The sequence below is a fragment of the Solea senegalensis genome, linkage group LG8, assembly GCF_019176455.1.
Source record: "Solea senegalensis isolate Sse05_10M linkage group LG8, IFAPA_SoseM_1, whole genome shotgun sequence".
In the NCBI taxonomy this organism is placed as follows: Eukaryota; Metazoa; Chordata; class Actinopteri; order Pleuronectiformes; family Soleidae; genus Solea; species Solea senegalensis.
In genome coordinates, this window is record NC_058028.1 from 23704660 (window position 1) to 23729112 (window position 24453).

A 24453-nucleotide genomic window follows, 5' to 3' on the forward strand; every position below is an offset into this window, starting at 1 on the left:
CTTTTGGAATGCAGCATCTTTTGATCCTCGGTCCAAAGAAGTAGGTCAAACTGGTTTTACTTCACTCTGAAATAATCAAGTGGTGATGAAGAGGATGAACACGGAGTCAAGTAAAATCAAGTCTTTCTCTTTTTCGTATCTTTCTCTTATTGAACAGCAAAGCTGACGGGAGAGCGTCGCTGGTAATCCCAAATTTGTTTTTTTCTCGTTTTTAATGCATTCATTAATTCAGTAACGCTGCAGCAACTCCAGTCATCTCAGGAGTGCATCGGCATGTTTCAAGCATTTTTAGACACTGCTGCCTGTGAACTGCTCCGTACACACTCACTCTGTAGATCTGTGCTAGTTGTGCATGTGGGTGGTTGTCAAAGCTTGGCTCCAAACAATATTCTAAAGAGAACAGCAGTGGACTCAGAGGCAGAACCAGATGGGAGCTTAAAACGACTGTTGCTCATCCATAGTTAGTAGTGTTAAAAAAATAAAAGGAAAAAGAGCTGCATACAAATCCCACTCTCGAATGACTATACTTGGAAACAATTCTCTGACTGCAAACACAAAACAGCCTCGACAGGAAAGCTGATAGTTTTGTAGTAGTATAAGAGGGTAATAAGTGGGTAATCCCTCGTATTTTTATGTATTGTTACCTTTTTCATTTTGTTAAAATCCATATAACATTTTTCATTATTATACTGACGTTTTTGCACATCTGATAAATAAACATTTTCATAGCTCTATTATTTTTTTTTGCTGTTTTTCATTCGAGAACAGCACAATGGTACTAAACTACTGTAAGAAATGATCATTTTTGCATTTTCAAATTAAAAACTGAGTTCATTTTGTCACGTCGCATGTGAACTGTTTAAAATATAAAAAATCACTGGACATAGATTCATATTGGATGCGATCAGTATTAATGTTCAGTGCCTTTATTGTAGCTTGGAGGGAACTAGTCACATCCATTCACTGACAAGTATGCACTGTTCTCTCCAACCTTTATAATTACGTATGACCTTTCTTTAACCTTTCTTTAAGGGTTTGAGTTACCTAACTTTTCTGTGGCTGTAGATAAATCTGGTAACGTACTAAACGTAAGAAAAACTGCCATTACTGTGGTGACGTCTTTTCAGCATTTTATTGTCACTAAATATGTGTACTTATTATTTAAAGTGTAAATAATATTACTCTGCATTGACAGTACAAGTACAAACACAGATTCATCACGGATTCCGCCACTTAATAAACGTTAGAATCAAATCACATAATGGACATAAACCCTGTGTTGTTTCCAGTTGAAATGAGCCACGTACATAACTGGACATTTAATATTAATATCAAAAATCTACAAATGTAGTAAGAGTATCTTTCCATCATTTATTCAACTCTGCGATGACTTCAGTGTGATGAAATCCCCGTCAGGGCAAAGGAGGCTCCGGAGTCTTAACGTTAACTCATACAGATGTGAGCTCAGTTTCATCTTAACTGGGGTTAAAAAAAAACATAAACCCTATAAAGTAGAGTATATGTTTGCCTGTGGTTTTGGAAACTGTAAGCTGCCAAAGCTGAGCATTTAAATGCAAACCTCCCTCCTAAATAAACTTGTAAAATAAATGCTAAAAAGCTTTTAAAGATCTACGGTGACGTAGTTTGCACTCAAACTAAACAAGGCTTCAAAGAAGCTGTTTTTCAGACACAGTCGCTCCACGACTACAGTATAGAGCTGCACTGCTTTCACTGTACGGCTGCTAAACATCGGACTCTCCAGCTGAATCAAAAACCAACACAATAAATGATCCACTGGAGAAACTGTCATATTATGACAAATTAAAAATCAAGGTGAGGCCAATTTGTTGTGTGGAATGTAGAGATGGCAGGATGAGCACCTCAGCATGACAGCGCACTGCTCTGTCTCACACAGAGAGAATTATTAGATCATGAGTTATGCTGATGGTCAGGTCCTGGTTCATGTCAGCACCTCTTTCTCTATCTTTCTCTCAGCTGTTGATGCATTTCAAGGGAGGCTCTTCCCACACAGCGACCACTCAAATCAACAAATCACCAAACGGCTATTGTGAAATTAATTATGATCATGGTGATATTTATTAGCTGTTCAAAAACAGTTTTAGTTAGTCTTAGTTAAGTTACACTCTAACCTGGTTCCTATTGAAGCACATTTCAGCTACTGCAGATCACACATGGAAGTCTTCCTGTTTGCTGACAAATGGCTTCCATTCATTTCAATATGGCATAAAAATCAATTGTCAGACTCTTGAAACTTGAAGCGTGTTTAATTTTTGTGATCCATCACAGTAAACATCAAGTCTGCATCAGTTTCTTTCCCACGTCAATTCTTAAATTTCAAGATAATCCATTAATGGGAAGAAAAAAAACATTTAAGCCAGTTGCTTCCTGGAATGAAAGAAAAAGGTACATCCTATAATGTCATTTGCAGCAAATGTGATATAACATGCGAGAGCGCACATATGGAAACCATAAAAATTAAGTTCATATGCAAGAAAGACTGTCTGGATTAGTCCGATACATTCTTGAACCACACATAAGTCATGGGGAGATGGTCAGGGCGGATGGTGCAGGAATTTAATACTGGAGACCAGGTTTTGCATCCTGAGTCTAACATGTGGGTAGTTTTAAGACTGCGGGCTTAGCTAAATATTAATAAACTGTACATGGCTGGTAGGTTTTAAGCTTTAAATGATAAATATGAGTGTTGGACAATGCCTGAAATGTGTGATAACATCACAAACATAATATGTGAACTGAATTTCATCATGAATAAACTCTGACACTATAACACAGAGAATACCTCTTTACACATACTGTAGTTTATATCATGGAACCAACAAGAACTGGATTAATACACAGGCAGAAATAAATCTCTGGCACTGTTTGCAGAGGCGTTTAAAGAGAATTTGGGGCCTCTGGACTGAACGGAACTGAAGGTCTAATACATAAGCCTTGTTTCCTTAAAGTAACACAGGGTTTCTGGGTCAGCAAGTCTGCAGAGGTCAGCGAAGGTGTATATAATGTTATACGTTTCTTTATCCACCCATGACCATGCTGGTACACGCGGCCGCTATGCGGACATCCGGACGCAGCCCAAACGTTTGTAACCCCGTGGACTGTACGTGTCGACTTCACATGCTCCAGGAAGACAGTATATTGGTGTGGAATGGAATGTGGGATCAACTGCACATGTGTGGAACACTAGACCGACATTTAGTGTGCATGGAACCGTGGGCACATGCAACTCTCTGCTGACACGGAATGTGGAATGCATGGAAAGGGCCACTAGAGTTTCTAACCGGGGTGTTTTTACAACCTTCTGTGCATAACTGATCATAAAAATGAAGGGTTGCTGTTGCAGGGTGGTTTTTGTGGCCCCGAGCTATTACCTGATTTACCTACCACTCTGTGACGCCCCAAGCTGCTGGTGATCCTCTGGTTCTGTTCAAGCTTCAGCCTTTAATGTGGATGAGAGAGCAGAAGTGGACTGCACTTGGGACCAGCCATATCTGTTAAAAACACACAACAGTGTTTGAAACTACAGAGAAAATATTCCATTATTATGGGTATTAATACAGTTCAAATGAGGCAAATATGGCTTTGTTTTAGGTACAAGTTTACACCAACAATCTCACTCCATAGTTTTTTCGGTCAAAACACGAACAGGGCTTTAAAAGACAGTGGAGACACGTTGAAATTTATGTTTTCCAACTTTCCACATAAAACTCCAGTCACTCTCATTACAGAGAAGCTAGGTTTAAGCCTGTTATGGAACACGAAGTTAACCAAGCTGAGTACGTACATCCAGTGAGAGAACCTAGTGCTTGCAGTCCATCTGGAAGTCATTGAGGGGAGATCTGGCCATTCCTCTCTCCCCTGCATCGCACTGCCCTTCCTTACTGTCGTCCCATAATCCCTTGTAACAGCCGCTTGGGTTTGGCTGGCCCATTTCGACACACTGAGGGGCTTAACTTGGCCATCTTGTAAAAAAGAAATGGCTCGCTTTTTTCGGCAAGTGGCTCCAAAAAGACACTTTAAATATCAGAGGGGGATTTAATATCAAGTCCATTAGGGCTTTTCTGGAGCCCTGTAAACAGTCAATTAGTGGATAATTCTTATTTGATCCACATGCAGAAAGATCTGGCATGAAAAGGACAAGGGAAGTCGGGCGGTTTCTCATTTAGCTTTACTTCAGGTGCCACAGGCACATGGTGACATTGTTGAGGTACTGAAAGTGAACATGCTGGGATGTTTTAACTCTCCTTACTTTTATTCCTTCATGAAAATGATTCACTGTTTACAGGAGGCCCGAACACAATACTCTCAGATGGATTACCAACAGTGGACAGAAGAGTGGGATGCTGGAGGACTGGGCCAGAAGGGCACGCTTCTCTATTAGGGGGGGACAATAAAACGTGTTTGTGTCCCTTGATCAAACATACAGCTGTTGGCAGCAGAATAAACCAAACTAAAATCGTATTATAAAACAGAATCCCTACATTTCAAAGTGGCTTTGGATAAAAGCATCTGTAAAATAATCATTACAATGCGTTCCTGTATTAGACATTAAGGCAAGAAAAACAGACCTTTAACACTTAAAAAGAGCATTTGATATGGGACAGATTCCTCAGCACTGATGTCACAGCACAAAAGTGAGTGTTGTCTTTGGACTTCAAATAATCTTTGATGTGGGACATAATAACAAAACATATTTGTATCAAAGTAGAGGTACGCTACAACAGGGTTTCTCAGTCCTGGTCCTGTGGACCCACTGCCCTGCATGTTTTGAGATGTTTCCCTGCTCCAACACACCTGATTCAAATAGTCAGCTCATCAGCAAGCTCTGCAGAAGCCTGATAACGACCCATGTATTTGAATCAGGTGTGTTGGAGCAAGGAAACCTCTAAAACATGCAGGGCAGTGGATCTCCATGTTTTTCCAGGACCAGGACTGAGAAACCCTGCACTATAACACATAAGCACACATATGTGGCCCATTCATACAATTACAGGCACCATACTGTAGATTTTACATTCATGAAAAAAACAAAAAGCTGGGAGAATTGAGTTTATTTCTACAGGAAAATGGACGTAGTCTTGGGTCCAGAAAGTGAAGTGAATGTGGAGGTTATTGAGGTTATCTTCATGAACGGCTCATTTTTGGTCCCATTTAGAGTCAAAAAGACAACAGAGCAATGGACGTACAGAGGCAGGGACACCTTGTGATTGACAGACAATTATAGGTGAATAGTTGCAGGTTTAGGTGGACATGCAGTGGACGGGCTCTCATTCAGGTCCACCCCACTCTTCCAATGGCGCCGGACAAAATACTACAGGATTTAAAAACGAGAGGTCACAAACCAATAAATGATTTCATGGTGGGCAATTAGTTATCGCTGACTGATACAGTATGTATTGGTATAAGTGTATAAGTGTCTACATGTGCTTCAACTCAAGCCACAATTTGGATGAAATAATGTCCACTTATGTACGACAGCAGGGGTGTGTTCATATAGTTTGTTTAGGTAAACAACAAAAACTGCATTAACAAGGCAGAAAAACAATAATTACACTTGTGGATATTGCTCAACGCTAATAAATAAATGTACAGCAGTTTAACTGACGTGTTTCAGTGCATGGATTTCCTCAGCCACGCACTGAGGAAATCACTGACAGCGCAGTCATGTTGATATCCTAAATCCTGCAACAATCACTCGCCTATACGAGTTAAATAAAGACTGACAGTATCGTCATCCAGTGGGAAAGAAAGTCACATCTGATAGCAGCGAAGCAGAGTCCAAACCACACCTGATCCTTTTCCTATCCATTACCATATTTAGAAGTTCCACTTCCCCCCACATTTGTCCACAGCAGCAGCAGCAGCAGCAGCTGGATATACTTGATAACCTGCACCAGAGGATCCACAAATCATCTGGTTCCTAATAAGCAAAATCTGACTTGGGAACAGATAACATTCAGTTTGATGTGATCTGGGTAATGTTCCATTTTGCTGCAGCAGGTTTAAGGTGCATCTACTGTGTCTAAGACACAAGTGGACCAAGGCAGTCCCATTTATCACTGAAAAACTATTCAACTTAGTATTTAACATATCATCAGTCGTAAACAGCCCCTTGTTTGTCCCCAGTGGCCTTACATTCTTACATGTCTGTATCTGTTCCCCCCGTCTGTCTGATATTTGAATACTGTCATTAAACTATTAAATATGATTTACTGGAATCTCGACATTTGAAAGGTTTGTAACTACTGACCCAACAGAATGTCACACAGTTTAAACAATAAGTTAAGCATAATGTGTAACTAATAACTGTTGTTACCAGTGACATAAATGTTCAAAATGTACAACTAAATATTTACTTTGAAAGCTTTTGAATGGGTTTTTCTTTGTGTTTTTTTGTACCCGAAGAACCATACATGCTAGATTTTGTTATAATACACAGTTTAAAGAGAGGTAAGAGTAAATGTCAAATGACAACAATTTCATCATGTATGACACGTAATAAGTAAATAAGAAAAGTAAAATACTCATGTAGATTGTAAAGTGACGCCATGCGTTTAGTAAATAACTCACTGGACTTTAAAAGTCAAGTGTGAACTGCATAAACCACTTAACTTTGATGGTAATGTTTTTTCTCTGCAGCCAAAATGCTACACGCTAATAATAGCTAACTTTAAAAACCAAAACCAAAACCTTCACTAATGATTAAGGCAGATCATTAGTCGTGAGCAAACGCCTGCCTTGCCATCATCTAAAAGCGAGTTAGGAGACGCACCCTTTGGTTCCCTAATTATTTCCTTTACCCGTTCAGCCCTCTTTCACTTGTGGCTGGAGCCTATTTGATGTCTGGCTTTTTAGACAAGCGCCATGAGACAAAGCCACAAACTGCCCCCTTTCACCTCCACTCCGACAAGATTCATCTCGGCTTAGTGGCTCTATTGAACGATCGTGCCCGTGGTTAACAAAGTCAAAGGAAAGGAAACTTCCCCAGACTTACACAAGTCCTGAAAGGTCCCTGCGTTTCAGGACATTGTGCTTATGTTTACCCACAATTACAGAGGGAGAGGGTTCCTTACGTTGTTTTTCACTTTCAACTGATGGACAGAAGAGAAAAAAAAGTGTGACAGTGATTTCCTGCTGTGCGTTTGGGGAGGAAGTATGACATCAGTACACACACACACACACACTGTACAAACAGGCTGTGGAGACGTGGGATTGCAGGTTAGTGGTATGCAATGAGACAATGAGGCTTGGAGGTGGGAGAGTGTCCTGTTAGAGCACCTCTACCCTCTACTGGATGAAATGTGTTACATCAAACAGGCCTCTCAAATATCAGAGTGAAGTATCTGCACTTGTCTTGGTTTGTCACTAATGTCTCATTAACATGAATAAGGCCGTATCTAGTTATCCAGGGCATGAAAAATGTATATTGTATGCTCTAATTGGTGTGTTGAAATAAGACAATAACAAGTGCTAAATGTAGTCATGTGATGGCAGAGATTTAAAAATCATTCCCCACTGATGATGATTAACGGGTAAAGGGGTCAACCAAAAAAAAAAAGGAGAATTCAGTTTTGTTTGTGTAGTGATATTAAAACAAAAGCAATTGTTCTTTTTATGTGAAGGTAGATTGATATTAAAACAAAAGCAATTGTTCTTTTTATGTGAAGGTAGATTGAATCAGTCAGTTGATTAACTGGGAAGATTGTCACTTATTCATGTAACTTTACATATTTTTATATTCTTAGAAAGTTGATAAATGCACTACAACTTTATTTATTCATCCAAAAATGTATTATAATGTAAATGTAAATAGTATTAACTATTTAGTTTATACATTATTTGATTTGAAATATACTAGTGTACTGCAGCGCAGACTCAAAACACAGATTAGGAAGTGTTTTTTGTGTTTTTTTCAAAAACTCTCAATAATGCTTTACATTAACTCCTTTGGGCTGAGTTCATTTATGTTACTGTTTATACTTCTACCATAAATTCTCTCTTTGCAAATAAAAGTGCTTTTATTTCACCCATATACTACAAATAGGCTGTTGTGTCACTCTGCAGTAGTTCATTTTCACACTCTTATCGCTGCACTTACAGAAAATAAAACTAATATCTTTGCAGCCACTCTGGCAACAGTCCATCCAGACTAAGTAAAGGTGGGATTGACAGAGCAGGGCAGTCACATATATCCCTCTGAGATGTTTGTCCTCCACTAAATCTGTAACCACAATGCTCAGAGCCGGCTCCTTAAAGCTGCGTCTTTAGCTGTCGGCCTGGTCCGGATCAAGTATTTAGTGCGGTTTATCTGGGATCACATGCTGCTGACGGGCAGCTTCTCAGAAGGAGGAACAATCCTACTGAAGGTGATTAAGTATCTAAAGAAAGGCTGGGTGAGAGGCAAGAGACAGCTAAGTTCATCATTTTGCACGCTCGACGTAAAAGCCATACAACCTCTCTTCCTAACCTTCACGGTTTCACAGAACCTTCACAGGTGCAGGGCATTAAGCCGTACCTATTCACCATCTTCACAGTGGCATTCACTTATCAGAGCAGTGTTTGCACTTCCATGACAAAACAGCGTGTCATTGTTTAAGCAAAAAACAATGAGATTTTAAAGTCCTAAGATCATTTCTTCAAACCTAGAACGTGTAAATGTGATCATTTGTGACATAAATTTCTGAACAAAATGTTTAGACATTTTTAAAGAAAAGAAATTATCCATATATTAAATATGATCTGTATGTTATTGCCCTCTTACAACTTGGCAATTTCTTATAAAAACAGAATATTTCAGGGTTCAGTTTGCACCACTACACTGTGTCCGCTCTGACATGGACAATTTTATATTAATAAACATTTATGAAAATATGCCAGAATTAGCCAAAGGGCTACATTTACATTTACTTCCACTTTAAATGTCTGGGTTTTTAAATGTGTTCTACTCAATAATTTGACCTCACTTGACAACCACATATTTGCCATCAGTAACTGCTACTGCACATAGAGGCAGACAGTTATAACACTCTTATAAAGTGCTGCTGGAATAAAAGAATGCAGGCGTCACATGGGTCATGGAGCGACAGTTGTTAGTAACCACTCCATAGTTTGATTTAGTTTGTTGGAAGTTCTTTTAAAGGTTTCTAATCCCCAAAACCTTGCTTTGATTAGTGTAATCCACGGTTTCTCAGTCCTGGTCCTGGGGACCCACTGCCCTGCCATGTTTTAGATGTTTCCCTGCTCCAACACACCTGATTCAAATGGTCAGCTCGTCAGCAAGCTTGGCAGAAGCCTGATAACGATGCATTTATTGGAATCAGGTGAGCTGGAGCAAGAAAACATCTAAAACATGCGGGGCAGTGCGTCCCCAGGTACAGGACTGAGAAACCCCGGCGTAATCGATCAAGTAATCAAAGCACATTAAAGGTTAATGTTTTCCAAACATTAAAACAGACTAATAGGGACAGTTTCTGGCATCAAATGTGTCTCAAATCTCTTTATGGCACTGACTGTTAGTCCCTACGTCCATGTGAATTTTGTCATAAGGCACAGAGTGTGGAATATCAAGTCTCCTCGAATCTCATCAGTTTGTCACGCGCTCCATCCTCTCGTGTCTCCCCGTGGGTTAGTGTGAGTGTGACTGAGTGGACAGCAGAGTGGAGACAGGTGTCCTGTTGTCAGGGCAGAGCCTCACCAGCTGCATCTCATCCTGTAATCGAGACTTCGACAAATACCCAGCTCTGCCACAAGCACGCAGTCAGGGCTGCATTCAAGCTATGGTAGGTCATGACATTTTATTAGTATTTGCACAATAAGTGTTTTACAGCTTATTGGTTTTGTGTCTGAATATTAAAATTCAATATTTAAAATACAGCCCCCTCTGTATGACCCTGTAATAGAATACAGGATTCAGACACTTCCACATGGGCTTCAATCTGTAGACTCTGGGACAAAATCCCCTTTTACATACAGTCTATGGTTAAAATAGGAAATGAATCTATACTTTGCAGCAACATTGTTCAAATGAAATTCTCTTAAATAATCATTTTTGGCATTGAAATGTATCTTAGATGTGTCCTGGCTGTGACCACATGTGATTGTATGCTAATACGCGCTTGTGCTTGTGAAAACAAAATTGTGTTTTTAACCGGCCTGACAGATGTGTGTGTTGGCAATGTCTCTGTGTGACTATCAGCACAACAGCTAACACAACAGCGCTAATTACACATACGTAGGGTTTAAATGCGATTTTAACAGTTGTTCAGAGTTATTTTGCGGCAGTAGATGTAAATAAATCCACATATGAGCACAAAAGTACTTTGAGTTGACTGAGAAACTGCAATAGGTCGGAGGACGCGCAATGAGGAGGCGGGCTTTAACGCGACCGGAGGACAAAGTCGTGTTCACACATGTAAAATGTGAGGATTCATGCACTAACAATTGCTTGATAAGGCCATGTCCTCTCTTGGGTCAAGTAGCTGAGGTGTAAAAAACCAGACCCGGTCCTTGTGATACAACACAAATTAATCTGGACACCTGGTTTCCTTACAGCAGGTGTTGGATTACTTTTCCAGGGCGTAACCCTGCCGGCTGGCCTGTGTCCTGCAAACTGAGCGTACCGTAAGAGGACTAAGCACAGGTAAGAAAAGGTAAACTTAAGGATTTAGGTCCTCAGCTCTGACTCCAAAGAGTCTTAGCAGGTGATTTGTGGCTCATCCTCTCTGGGCTTAGGCTGTGACGATCTGCCAAAGCCTGGCCATCAAATCAGGTCTCTACTTAACGCGGCACAGCCAAGTTGATCAGGGAGATGGCTGAAGAATGGGTCACACATCCTGTTAAAGTAGCTGTTGTGTGATCCCATTACGTTGGATTGAAAACTACATAATGTGTTCCATAACAGCTACAGGAAAGATTCTGACAGCAGCTTTTGGCAGGAAACATTCACAGGACACATGCTAACACATATCAGGCTTGTTTTTGTCACGTAGGAGGGAGTAAACTTCAGTGTTGGCCGAATACAACACATTTAAATTGTCTGGCTATTTGCTTCGCTCACACTTAATCTTCTGTTACAGGATGATGACGTGGAGATGCACAAATAAACGTGATGTCAGATAAGGTGTGTAACTAGATTATTCCATCTGGGGGATGTAGGTTGTGGCCCAATTTGTTAACTTCTGCAAGTATGCACTTCACAGTACAGTCAGCCATCCTGAGATGAGACTTCCATCTAAAACAGGGTTCTCAAACATCGAGTCTGGTCAGGAGGGGGTCGGTCAAGTGATCAAGTGAAAAAGTTTATAAATTATATCTGGATATTCCTTCATGATATGGACGATATTTCATAGAATTTCAAAATAAAAGTATTAGCGTTGACATGGAGTGAGATATCATTGACAATAAAAATGTATTAATGATGCAAAATTCATTCAAAAACATCCACTCTTTATAACTTGATATGAAGTGTTGGGCCGCATAAAATCAATTGGAGAGCAGCATGTGGCCCCTGGGCCGTGGGTTTGAGACCTTTGATCTAAAAGCTTTGGGGATAGTCACTTTTCTATGGGTTTTATAAAGTTGTAAGGGAAGAAAAGGTAGCAGGAAAGGTTGCATAGGCAAAATGAGACTCACATGGAGTCGATTTCCTGACACTTTGGTCAAGACACAGCTTGGAAATGCAAAAGCGTGTCGCGATAAATGTCGTCAACAAACGTCCACTACTCTTGCTAAACCACAACGGTGAGAATCTTCATGTTAACATTTCCACACTGCAGATGTACAGGATAAATTGTGTGTGTCAATGATAGCTACAGACAGTAGGAACAAAGAATGCAGGGTTAGAAGTTCGAGTGTGTCTCTAGTGGAACGGTCTTTAGTAGACGCTCTTGTATGGACCAGCAATCTGTCCTTTATCACCACAAAGTGTTTGTTTAGTATCTTGTCATGAAGCCCTCGGCCTCTGTCATGAGGCATTGAAGGCTTAACAAGCTGAGTGATTTTCATCACCAGGGACAGGAAGGGTGGGCAAAGCCATGCCAGGCTCATCCTGAAAACACCTTCACAACGACTTCCTGCATAACAGAAGCAGAGATGCATGAGATTTGAGCTGCGTTTTTTTTTAAATCTCAGTCATTCAAAACAAGCAGTTGGGTGAAAGGGTGTGTCGCGCGAGGAAATCACTAATTGCTTAAAGAGCACAAGCACAGGGCCATGGTTTGCTATCGCTGGCACTCATCTCACAGAGACACATACAGCCCAAGCAATGACTAGCAACATCTGTGATAGCATAAACAACATCCTGATATAATTACACAGTCAGGAAGTTAACACAAGACAGTATGTCTGCAGCTCTGCACCACTCTGACTGCAGGTTCCCTGAGGTGTAGTCCAGTCTGTGCATCCTCCTCACAGACAAATGTCTGCCTGTGCTGGGAGATAGTGATGAAGATAACCACTGGTGGAGGAAGAAATATTCACATCCACTCCTACACTAAAAACATTACATAGAGAATATGGCCCCTCACTGTGAAAAAAGACTACATTATTATCTTATTATTGTCGACAGACGTTAGGATGGAGCTAAATCTCTACTGTGTATCCTGTTGGGTGGTTTAACACAGTGGTTCCCAAACTAGGGGTGAGTAATTCTGGGGGAGCTGTTCAGACCTGGTATTACCATCTGTCCTCAATAATGCGACTGCATGTGGATAACACCATGTATCAGTGTTCACACCCGGTGTGAAAATTCTTCCTGGATGTGATCAGATCTGGCAACCTCACCCTTTATTCAGACACACATTGACGTCATGTCTGTTTGCAAAAAAACAAATGATGTTTTTAACAAGTCTGACTGTGCTGACGCGTCTGCGTCGCGTTCGTTTGCCTGTGTGACAGAGAGAGAGGGAGACAAGGCGCTTCACTGGATCAAACTGTCACGACTATAACGTGAAATACATATTTATTAATTCATTATATTAATAAATTATATTGTGTGTGGCAGAGGCCCTAAATAAATGAACGTGTGGGCACTGATTAGTGTAAGAATAGTGAGAAACTGCAGCGAGTCAGATGACCTCAGCTGAGGAGGAGGAGGTCTCTAAGGCATCCTGAGAACAGACTGCATTTAAGCACGCTCTGGAATGTGGACACATGTCCTCAAACCACCTCTATACGTGGCTTTGGTGATCAGATTTGAGGATGAATGCAGGACGCAGTGGGAGCATTCAGACCAGTACTTAGCGCGATCTGCCCCATGTTAACAGATGTTAGTACCAGGTCTGAATGGGGTCAAACCTGTGTCATCAACCTGTTGATTTTCTTTCCACATGTGAGGCGATTACGACGGATTCAAGTATCAGTTGTGGCAATTCAATTCACAGCAATTTACTGGAATTATTATGATGTGTTTAATATCCTCTGGGATTATGGGGATCTCAAGTCTCCAGCCCTGTATGAAGCCCTGGTTTAACTTTCTGCACAACGATGCTTTCTATTTCATACAAAGATCAAGGAGAAAGTCCAGTACATGCAAATCCAGTATTCTATACAGAACAGTTTCTGCAGTGTCGGTATCAGTCAGTATCGGTCCGACGTGGGTCAGAATCCCTGGATCAGATAAAAATGTCAAATCGGATACAATCCAAAACTCCTATGCAGAGACTATAAAAATGTAAATAAAACAACAATATTTGTTACACAGTTACATAGTTGATAAATGGTCTAAAATGACTGTATCGGACTAATATCAATATCGGTAGATACTCAGGTTTGTGATATAGGTATCCATATATACATACATGTATAGTATAGTATAGTATAGTATAGTATAGTATAGTATAATTAAGGCAAAATGTTGTCTAAAATAATGTTCAGTACTTCAGTAATTGTGTTTTATAACTGTTAAATAACTTAAAGACACATCTATATTGTGCGTACCCTTTTAAAAATGAAAACCCAACTTAGTGTAACCTTGCAAGTAACATGCACTTTCAATTACGTACATCTGTGAGGAATACTCAGGTTCAACTCCAGTTGTCTGGTTGTCACAACAACTCTAACAACATCCTGTTTAGTCTGACTGACTTCACAGCTCTTAATCCCTCTATAAACATTTTTAATTTTAGTTATATGTCACTTAAATGTTAAATAATTAATTCCAGACATGAATATCCTACAACTTCTTGAAATCTTGTTAAGTACTCCTGTTGTTTGAGGAGTACAGTATGTTTGTATATATTATTGGTGTCCATCATGACATTTACCTAAACTTTACAGTCAAAATAAAGCTAAAGAATAGGATTTCAGCTCTGGAATATGCTTGTTTATTCCATTATCCAAAATGTTTAAATTATTTTGAAGAGACAGCATCTCTTCTTTCGGCTGGTGTCTGGAAACTACAAGCTACACAAGCTACAGTGCCCCCTAGAGGCCTTTAGAATTGTATCAGGAGAAAGGAGAGAGTCCAGAGCATGTATTTTAGAGCATGCAGGATGACGGAAGCTGAGGTGAAAGGAGTGGTCAACAAAATGTGTCATAGCTAAACACCCAAAACTGCAGTTTGTTTCCCACCGCACACCAACCCTTCATTTTAATACCATGACTACACACATTTGTTAAAACATGTAACTGTTACCATAATAAAAAATGTCTTTCAATCCTGACAAAATGGATTGTGAACTCCGGTTTTGAAGCCTCGGGTTTAGTAGAGCTGCAACTACCGGTTAATTTCATAATCGATTAATGCGCTGATTATTTTCTCGATTAATCAAATACTTGTTTGGTCTGTAAAACGTCAGAAAATGTTGAAAAATGTCATAAAAAACATCAACAAAGCAATTAGTTGATAATTAAACAAGTTGACGATTAATTTAGTAATTGATTAAATTGTTGCAGCCCTAGAGTTTAGTATTTTGTACCGTGCTTTTTTTTCCTTTTTTTTTTTACTGGAAGAGCTTTTATTCAACATTTATTGACTGACGTTGTAGGTGTTACAGACACGGCAGTAAAATAGTTAGAATTACTACTACAGAACACTTCACAACTGGGTCACACTGGTTTGTCACTGGTCTAAATGGATATTGTGCTGAAGAGAAGACACAATTAATAAACTCCTCAGGAAAATGTTGAATGAGTCTTCTTCTGAGTTTTCTAATAGACTTCCATACAAACCAGTGGAGAATACAGAGTGAAGGTCTGCTGTTGAACTTAAATACAAATGTAGACAACACCACTGACAATTAGACGAGGGAATAGAGAAATGACATCAGCAGTGTATTTAAGAGACATGATGACTGAGACTCCGCTGTAATCACGCAGACAAATTAGTGCCTCCTGTTTAAGTATTTATGAACATCCTCTATGTGAAGTGAGTATTGATTGTGTGGAGTAAAATTATTAGGACAGTGATCCATGACCAGGCCGTTTGTCAAAGTCACCGTGTACAAATGGCTGCCTTCAAATTAATGACCGTCTTGGCTTTGCTTTTCCATTAAGAGACAGCGCTGCTAGACTGGATGGGACTTAAGCTAAGAGACAGCTGTCAAGCAGACTAAGAGAGCAAACACTGCACTTTTATTCATACCTATGTGCAAACATACACACACAGACAGACAAGCAAACATGTGTGTTCAATCACAATTGAAAAGGTGAGAGGTAGAGTGCTCTGTGGCACCCACTCGCTCTGCTGTGAGAGTTTTAAAGCTAGAAGCTCCACTCCCTTGTTTTCTCTGCAGCCTGTTCCCGGAGCGTCTGCGTGTGTTCGTCTCATTGCCGTGTCAGAGTGTGTGCTCACGAGGTGACTGTGACCAGGGATGTGTTTTTTAGATGACACGGCGGTTTATTTTGCCAAATCCCTGTGTTTGCTGTGTATACATTAAAGGTTGACACCCTTAGTGACATTACCTGAAAAAGATTTCACTCAGATGTCACTCCTGAGCTTTACATCCATCAAAACTGAATGTTTTTTCAGTAGGAAAGTAAAACATGAATAGAGACATTTTTGATTAATATACAAAAGAACAACAAAGACGTCCAATCCAAAACACGGTCCAATTAAAAAACGGCCAAAATAAAAACTCTAATGAATGATTTTTCACCTGAAATCCACGACTCAGCACCTAATGAAGTGTTCTGTTAACAGTGATCCAACAAATTTGAAGAGATACTCTCGAGGTGTGAATGTCAGGCGATAACAAATCCTGTTATTCCTGCTATACTAGTTCCCCAGACTGACACAGGAAATGGTCAGAGACAAGAAAAGAAGAATCAAACTCAATTGAAATCCCATGGCTTTGTTCTAACAGAAGCTAAACTGCACTCTCTATTTAAATTTGTAAAAGATACATTTTCACTTTACTCTGGTAAGTTTGAGACCAAATATCAGAAAATGTATTTTGTTACGAGTACTTTCCAGGTTTCCTTTGTTTGACTGTGATTAAGAATGAGTTTAGTTGTGAGGGGATGTATTGTTAGGAAGCGACGGTCAATGAATCATTAAAAAAATATATGAAAATGCATAAATGTTTATTCTTGTTTCTCAGAGTTATTTATGGTGTTACATAAGGTCAAACACACAAAAAGTGACAAAAAAACGCAGCTTAAACCCTACTTTTATTTTCACACCTGTGTCTTTTTCATAAAGTTACAACACACGTCAAGCACGGTCCAAAACCAACTTGTTGTTACAAGAATACAGAGGTGTTACAGAGCATTATATCTGTGGCCTTTCATCACAGGACAACAACAGAGTCAGTCAGCAGGATGTACTGATGAGCTGAGGGAAAACTCAACCTTCCCTTCTGAGTATGTTGGAGAAACTACTCCATTGTCGCTTTTCTACCATACAGTTCCAGCACTGCTCGGTTCAGCTCGACTCGACTCTACCTGTTTTTTTTTTTTGCTTTTACATTAGCGATCGTACCTGTCACCTGGTGCTTTTTTTTAGCACCTGCTCTGGCGAGGTTCCAAGCGAGCTGAGCCGATACTAAAATGTGACATCGACAGACTGCCGGCCACTGTTTGGTCAGAGAGTGTCGTCCGACACAGGAATCAAACTGAACAATGCCGAACCTTAGATCAGTTAAAAAGACTGATTCTAATTCACCCCTCTGTTCATTGAGCTCCACTGGTTAACCTTAGCTGCCCGCATCAAATTCAAATCACTGATTCTAGCCCACAAAGAGCCCACTATTGCCAGCTCTCGCTACCGAAGCAGAGCTGGAAACATCATCAAGGACTCCTTCCACCCAGCGAACCACCTGTTCCACCTGTTACCCTCAGGCAGGCGGTACAGATCCCACAGAACCAGGACTAACAGGCTCAGGGATAGCTTCTTTCCCAGAGCCATCACAGAACTAAATAAATAAACTAAAGCAAAAACATTCAAAGGGAAACACCACTGGAAAGTGCAATAACTGCTGCTTCAGTCACCTTGTTTACACAAACACAGGACAATCACTTCTCTCTTTTAAAGTGCCTTCTTTTTTTTCTGTTTACACCGGTCTTGCTGCTATATTTTGTTAATTTTGTTAATGTTAATACTTTGTAATGTTAATTTATACATAGTCATAGTTTCTGGAGAAAAAATGTAAACAACATTTCTTATTCTTATTTTATTGTTAATATTTGTATTTTCTCTTTTCAAATTGTTATTTATATATTTGTATTTTGCACCAAGGGAGTGGCACCCAAATTTCGTTGTCCACAAAATAACGACAATAAAGGCTATTCTATTCTATTCTATTCTACAAAGGGCTTCATGGGTCTGCCCCCACACTGACTTAAATGCTCTCCTAAAGGCTTATGTTACCCCTCGACTACTCCGTTCATCAAAGGATTGTCGTCTGGTGGTGCCAACACCCCGCACAAGACAATCCAGACTCTTTTCATGTGTCGTTCCACGCTGGTGGAATGACCTACCAAGCGCTACCAGAACAGGGGCGTCCCCGTCTATCTTCAAGAAGCTCTCGAAAACCCAGCTCTTCCAAGAGCATCATCTGTCCTCGCACTTACCCTAACCCCTACCCCCTCCTCCTGCACTTGGATCCACCTCGGCACTCCCACCCTCTAGAAGTGTTCCTATGTAGTGGAGTTCTTTCTTCTATGTAGCTTATTCCTCTCGTGTAAGTCGATTTGGATATAAACGTCTGTTAAATAGTTAAATGTAGATGTAAGGATTCAGCGCAGAGAAAAGACACTAGTTTGTGTCGCGTATAAAACAACGTCACAGCAGTTCCACGCAGCCGTGCTATGACGACCCCGCCCCTTTTGTTGAGGAGGAGGTACTATGAAGTAATGGAAAACCACGTGCCAGATATCAAACTGAGTAGAGTAGAGCCAAGTAATGCTAGAACTGAAGCCTTCAGTTAGCATCAAGACTTAAATGATTGTCATTATTTTCATTTCAGTTTCAGTTGCCAAATAATAATATATCACATACATTTCACAGACTGGTGCTTTAATGCGTACAAATAGGAGAGTTGTGTATCCTGACAAGCTGATGCACATGGATGTGACATTACATGACGCAGCTAAATTCTTTTATACAGCATTTTGAATACAGTGGTGAATGGACTTCATTAGATCCACCTGTTCAACTGTGTGTTAACACAAATATCTAGTCATCCAATCACATGGCAGCAGCTCAGTGCATTTAGGCACGCAGACACGGTCAAGATGAGCCGCTAAAGTTAAATCTGTCTCTCGAGTTTGCAGAGAACAGTCTGGAAAATACACATTATCCAGTGAGCAGCAGTTCTCTGTGCAGAAACGGTTCAGAATGATAGAAAGGCAACAGTCACTCAAAAAAATACTCGTTACAACCAAAGTATGCAGAAGAACGCACAACAAATTGAACTTTGACCTGCAAGTGTCAGATACAGACTTTTCACAGGACGCAGATTTACTCCCAATAAGATAATGTGCTCTCTCATCATCATCCTCTTCCTCACATATACGTCAGACACTGGTATAGTGAAATTAGATTAAGATGGAGCGAGCGATAAGGTGTCTCTAATTATTATTATTCAATGTCTTATTGTTTTTGTTGTTGTTTGTTTCATTTCACACTCACACAACCTGATATATACAGCAGAACAGTTGATTATCCCTCCAAGTACCACCATAGGCAGCTGAGGAACCACAGTTTGAGAATCATGTTGCTAAATAAAACAAAGCAGAAGACACAGGAAGAGAATATGGTCGGAGTTTTCTGTTTAAACATTTTACCAGTGCCAAAGCAAAACAGTTTGTAGCAAAAGTTAATTGTAGACATAATCTGAGTCCAATCAAATCAAATAAATCTCATATATATATATATATGTAAGTGCGTGACTGTAGGTCATAACTGATGCCTTCTGCCAGCTAAGCAAACAGGCACTGGGGCCAGATACTGAAAATCAAAGCCAAGCAATCACAACTTGTGAGACTTCAAGAGGAGCGATGGTGATGTCATCTCTGCTCACATGTTAACCCGGTGGCACCGGGAGCAAAACACACTGGTCTGGCTATAATCTATCTCCAAATGTTTATGTGGTGGACTCAAGCAATGCCATAATAGTAAATGGTTTTAGAACAAGCCCAGACTCGAGCCGGGCACCACTCCTCAATAAGTCAGCTGCAGACAGAGCTGTGAACAGACTTTTTGCTGCTGACTCAAATTGTTCATGCTTCTTCCCTTGGGACACTCATGTTGTACTCACTCCACAATGGCTGGCGTATTCAGAACAACATTCTTTCATAACTTAATTCTAGACACAGTAAACCTGTGTCAAGGGATTGGCTAAACAAAAGTGACATAACAAAGTGAACGATGGGGACGCCATGTTGACTCTGGTCACTTTAGAGAGCTTTGCTGGGATAGCAAACAAGCACAATTAGCTTCAGAAACAGATGTCTCTCTATTGTGAGTGACACAGCGGACACCAGGGGAGCAGCCTGACAACAGCGATCGCTGAGACTGCTCAAACACTTCTCATCGGCTTCATCACATGAGTAAGGAAACAGTGCCCCTATCTGTCCACAGAGAGTAAGACAGACAGGACGACTAGAATCTGGGCAGGGCAGCGTGTCATGGGTGACAAGGCTTAACGACTCAAGCGGGAGGTGGGCAAAGGCAAAGACAGCATGTCTGCAACACCTTCGTGTCACAAAAAAGGGATTATTAGGTTGTCCCATGATCAGTATACAATGATGCACGCACACAGGAATACAGACGGCTCGATTAATTTGAGACGGAGCTGTTAAAAGCACAACAGGGGTGCGAGGGGCTTTGTCCCCCCCCCCCAAAAAAAGAACTGGGTCATGACTGAAAACCAGGAGAGGAGAGAATAAAGGAAACTGCATACAAATTGGTTGTGGGGGTGGGTCCTCGTCACCTGCCCACCCTCTTTACACATGGCTGTGTTTGACTGAAATTTCACACAGCTGAGATGAGACTATAGCTTAAACCTCCTTTTGTGTTTCTGTCAATAATCATGTTTGCACTCTCATGAGCCTGTGGCTTTAGCTCGAGTAAGTTATTTGCTGCTGCACCTCTACCACCTACACGACTGACTGATGTATGGCTTTGCTGGTACACGGGGATTATAGTTCGCAGTTACCGACACGTTTTCTTCGCTGCCTTTTATCTCCACGTTCTGCCTCCCACTTTTACACCATTTGAACAAACAGTGTCTGCAAAAAACAGACTCACATAAGAACAATGTTAATGACTTTTTGGTATTAAATTCTTCAAGTTCACGTTGGGACAGATACTGGCAGTATGAGGACTTCAATACTGAAATATTATATATATGAAGTTAATATTGATCAAATATCCTATGTTATGCATAGACTGTAACAGTGAACCTGGTGCAGTGTAGGCTTCTCCTAATAACAGATCCCATGTGAGAGAATGACATACACAGCGAATCTCTTACTGTTAAAAGGGAGTTTCTCTCGACAATAAAATCAATAAAACAAATGTGATCTATGTTGACTTCTGTTCAGCACTGAGAACCTCAGTGGGCTCTTCATAATTGCAAGTTTCTTGTATCCGAACGCAACGGCAACTCAAAAAAAAGATTTTTGCATGTGTGACAAACAACAGAAAGCCTCATATTTGAGAAACCTCCATTTTTGTTCTATTTTGCCATGTTACTGCGTAACATCTTGTATAAAGTACCTAAAAGAGATACATGAGTAGTAGAAAACGATTTTGGTAGAAGCTGAAGTCACCTTTTACAATATTACTTGAGTAAAGGTCTTATAGTATATGACAATTACTGTACTTAAGTATCAGGAGTGGTATTGTGATATCAGTTTTAAGAGTAAAAGTAAAAGTATTAAAACTATTTAGAAGTTAGAACTGAGTGACAGTAGCTCAGTGGTTGAGTGAGGTGTCTTTCAACTGGAGGGTTGTGGGTTCAATTCCTGGCTCTGCTAGTCTATGTGTCCTTGGGCGAGACACTTAACCCCACATTACTCCTGACGGCTGTACCAGCAGTGTGCGGGGCATGAATATGGGTGTGGCAGAACTGTAGTGTAAAGCAACTTTGAGTGGTCATCAAGACTAAAAAAGGTTTATAATAAACACAGACCATTTACCAACTCTCCTTTTGATCGTAAAACCAGTAACAAAGTTAGTTTGGGTAAATGTATTGGAGTAAAAGTTCACAACTTACTGTATTTAGTGCTGAAAGTTGCTAGAAATATAAATAAAGTACAGATACTTGGATTTTGTACTTTAGAACAGTAACTGACTCATGTTGCCTGGCCACATCAGATGTGCAGTGATCAAGGCTCACATAATGAAGTGACTCAAATCTGATTTGAAAGTGGGAATTGACAATCAGATTTCTGTGTCCACACAATCACGAAAAGCCACATAAATGGGGGGGCAATCTGAAAGTATTGTCATTTTGTTTCATAACACACCAGCCACTGCATCTCTGTCCTCTTTCTTATCTCTCTGCTGTGCATGTGCTTTTACTTGATTCATTCCTTGCTAAATCAGCTATATCAATTCAGATCTGCATGGAATGTTCCCAAAAACCAACCAAGACTACACAGATTTTCAAACGCTGTTTCAACCTGTCAGGTTTGGTGTTGGCTGCAGACTCGTGCCCTACCCACCCAAACATTTAGAACAAAACATTTCAAGTAAGATATTATTGACAGAGCCTGCTCATGAAAAGCATGATATATCACGTCGCTGTCATAATCATATTTTTCTGGACAATAGAAACTAGGGCTTGACAATGTGGCCAAAAAAGGCTATTAGGAAAAAATAACCAACTCATTAAGATAAATATCAAAAATGTAACTTTGCGGTTGAGTTACGTTAAAGTAACCAGTTAATTTGAACTTTATGGAGAGAAAAACATTTAAATAACATGTTAAATCTCAATGTGGGTTTTTGCAATGCATAAATACCTTTACTATATTTCTATGGAACTGTGGTAATTATCATTACTAAACTGTTACCCTGATGGAAACCAATGCTCCTGCTCATATTTCACTTACAAAGTATGAATTGTATGTAGAGTATTTAGTAATGATGCCAAACATAAACACAAAACATGAATGACTGCCTCAGAAAAAGGTTGCATATTATTTGTCCAACCATACATCATTCAGGCATGTCAGAAGTGGAATTCTACAACATGTCTCCGCTCCTGAGAATGGTGACACAGATCTGATGCAGGTTATACCATATGACCCCAGACTGGTCACGGGGAGCAGTGAGGGTTAAGTGATGGGTTAAAGGGATAACGCCCCCATGTTACTTCAAGCACATATGGATGAGGATAGATGAGCATAAGCATCAGAAGATTAAGGAAAAGAAGAAGTAGTTCTACAAAACACTAATTACATCTGAGCTCTGGTTGAATTTCTTTGAACTGTGTTTCTTTAGAAAAGTCTCCACTTTGACCTCAGCTGTATCACTTTCACTTAAGACCTTAAAACGTTAATGTCGTTGGACTTTGTATCTGTGAACTGAAAGGTGGCGTGAAGCGCTGTGCGATATAATGACCATGATAATACCAGTATAATGTTTTGTGTGAATTTGTGTAAAAATAAAGGCCATATCACTATATGAATTATATAAATGTGTGTTGACATACTGATGCCATGGCAACTCATTCAGAGTCTATGGGGTGTCATATCCAATCACACGCGCAGAACATGGGAACTGCTGGTTTATTTTAAACATCAGTCACACAATAAAACAACATTACAAAGCAACATAAAACTGCAGTTCCCCTCTTAGAAAAGCCTGTTTTATGGCAAAATAAATAGGTGACCACACTGTATTGTAGGATTAGTAGAGATTTGGCAAATCTGGAGGCTGAAAAACAGGTAAGAATTATTCCCCTTATTTTGCAAGGTAACAAACAGCACACAAATGTGATTATTGTAACAGAGTTTCAACAGCTACGAGATGCATTCAAGGAGCCCCGTAATTTTAGCCCTAATAAATACTGCTGCCTGCAATCATTGAAATTAAGCACTGCATTAAATAAAACACAATGGGTTTCACTGCTGTTTGCATGTTGTAAAATACCCAGTTTTCATGATACACCTCTAGGATTGCATGTATTTGGACTGTGTGTACACGTGAGTACACGGGGAAAATGTGCAAATTCCACAAGAAGGGGCCCAGCTAAACTGGGATTGAACCCAAGACTGTAACGTAACTTTAATTTATATGTTTATATTCAGATGAAAACTGAATATGTCAAAACTATTTCTAAAGTGAGGAATTTAAGGGATAGTTCGAAGTGGATGTGAGCTATTGACACATCAACACACATCAACAACTGCTGTACGCCACTTTTTTTCTGGCCAGAGGTTTGTAAACCGCTCTCTCCCGATACCAAAGTCCATAGAGAAAATCTGCAAATTTACATCACACTATACAAAAGTTCAAATTTAAAATCCTTTGTTTGGATTTAGTGACACAAACTTTCCAAATAAGGCAGCAGTGGACCAGCATCTCCCATATATCTCTGAGCTAAAAATACTGATTGATTTTCTTTTACGGTTTCTGGTGTAGGAGAGCGAGAGCTTTAATAACTTTGGTTTCCAAGCAGAAACAACTGTCTGACAGAGAGATAAAGTGGTAAACATATGCTTAAGATGTTACAGATTTAAGCAGGGGTAGCTTTTATTAGATTAGCCTTTTTGTAAGTGGCTAAAATCTATAATTCCCTCTGTCCCTGCCATGTTATCAGTAGTGTCTGGGTCTGAGTGTGCTCAGAAATGGTGTTTTTTTTTCTGCAATGTCAATGTTGATCATGTGTAAGTACCTCATACAACCACCTACTGTCATCATCAGTGATGAATCTAATATAGTTCTGCTCTCACTCATATCAGAAATAGAACCTTGTCATTTCTCCTTTTAATAAAAGTATAGCAGCCCAAACACTAGTTTGC

The 24453-nt window shown here is 40.0% G+C and overlaps 1 protein-coding gene across 1 annotated transcript in view; it reads right to left on the reverse strand.

The window, feature by feature from the left end:
• Positions 1-2578: 2578 nt before the first annotated feature.
• Positions 2579-24453, reverse strand: part of brip1 (BRCA1 interacting helicase 1) — a 76271-nt gene continuing 54396 nt past the window's right edge. The window contains exon 27 of the mRNA XM_044032959.1: positions 2579-3530. Coding sequence (XP_043888894.1) covers positions 3474-3530 — 57 coding nt within the window. The 3' untranslated portion in view covers positions 2579-3473. The remainder of the gene's footprint in view (positions 3531-24453) is intronic.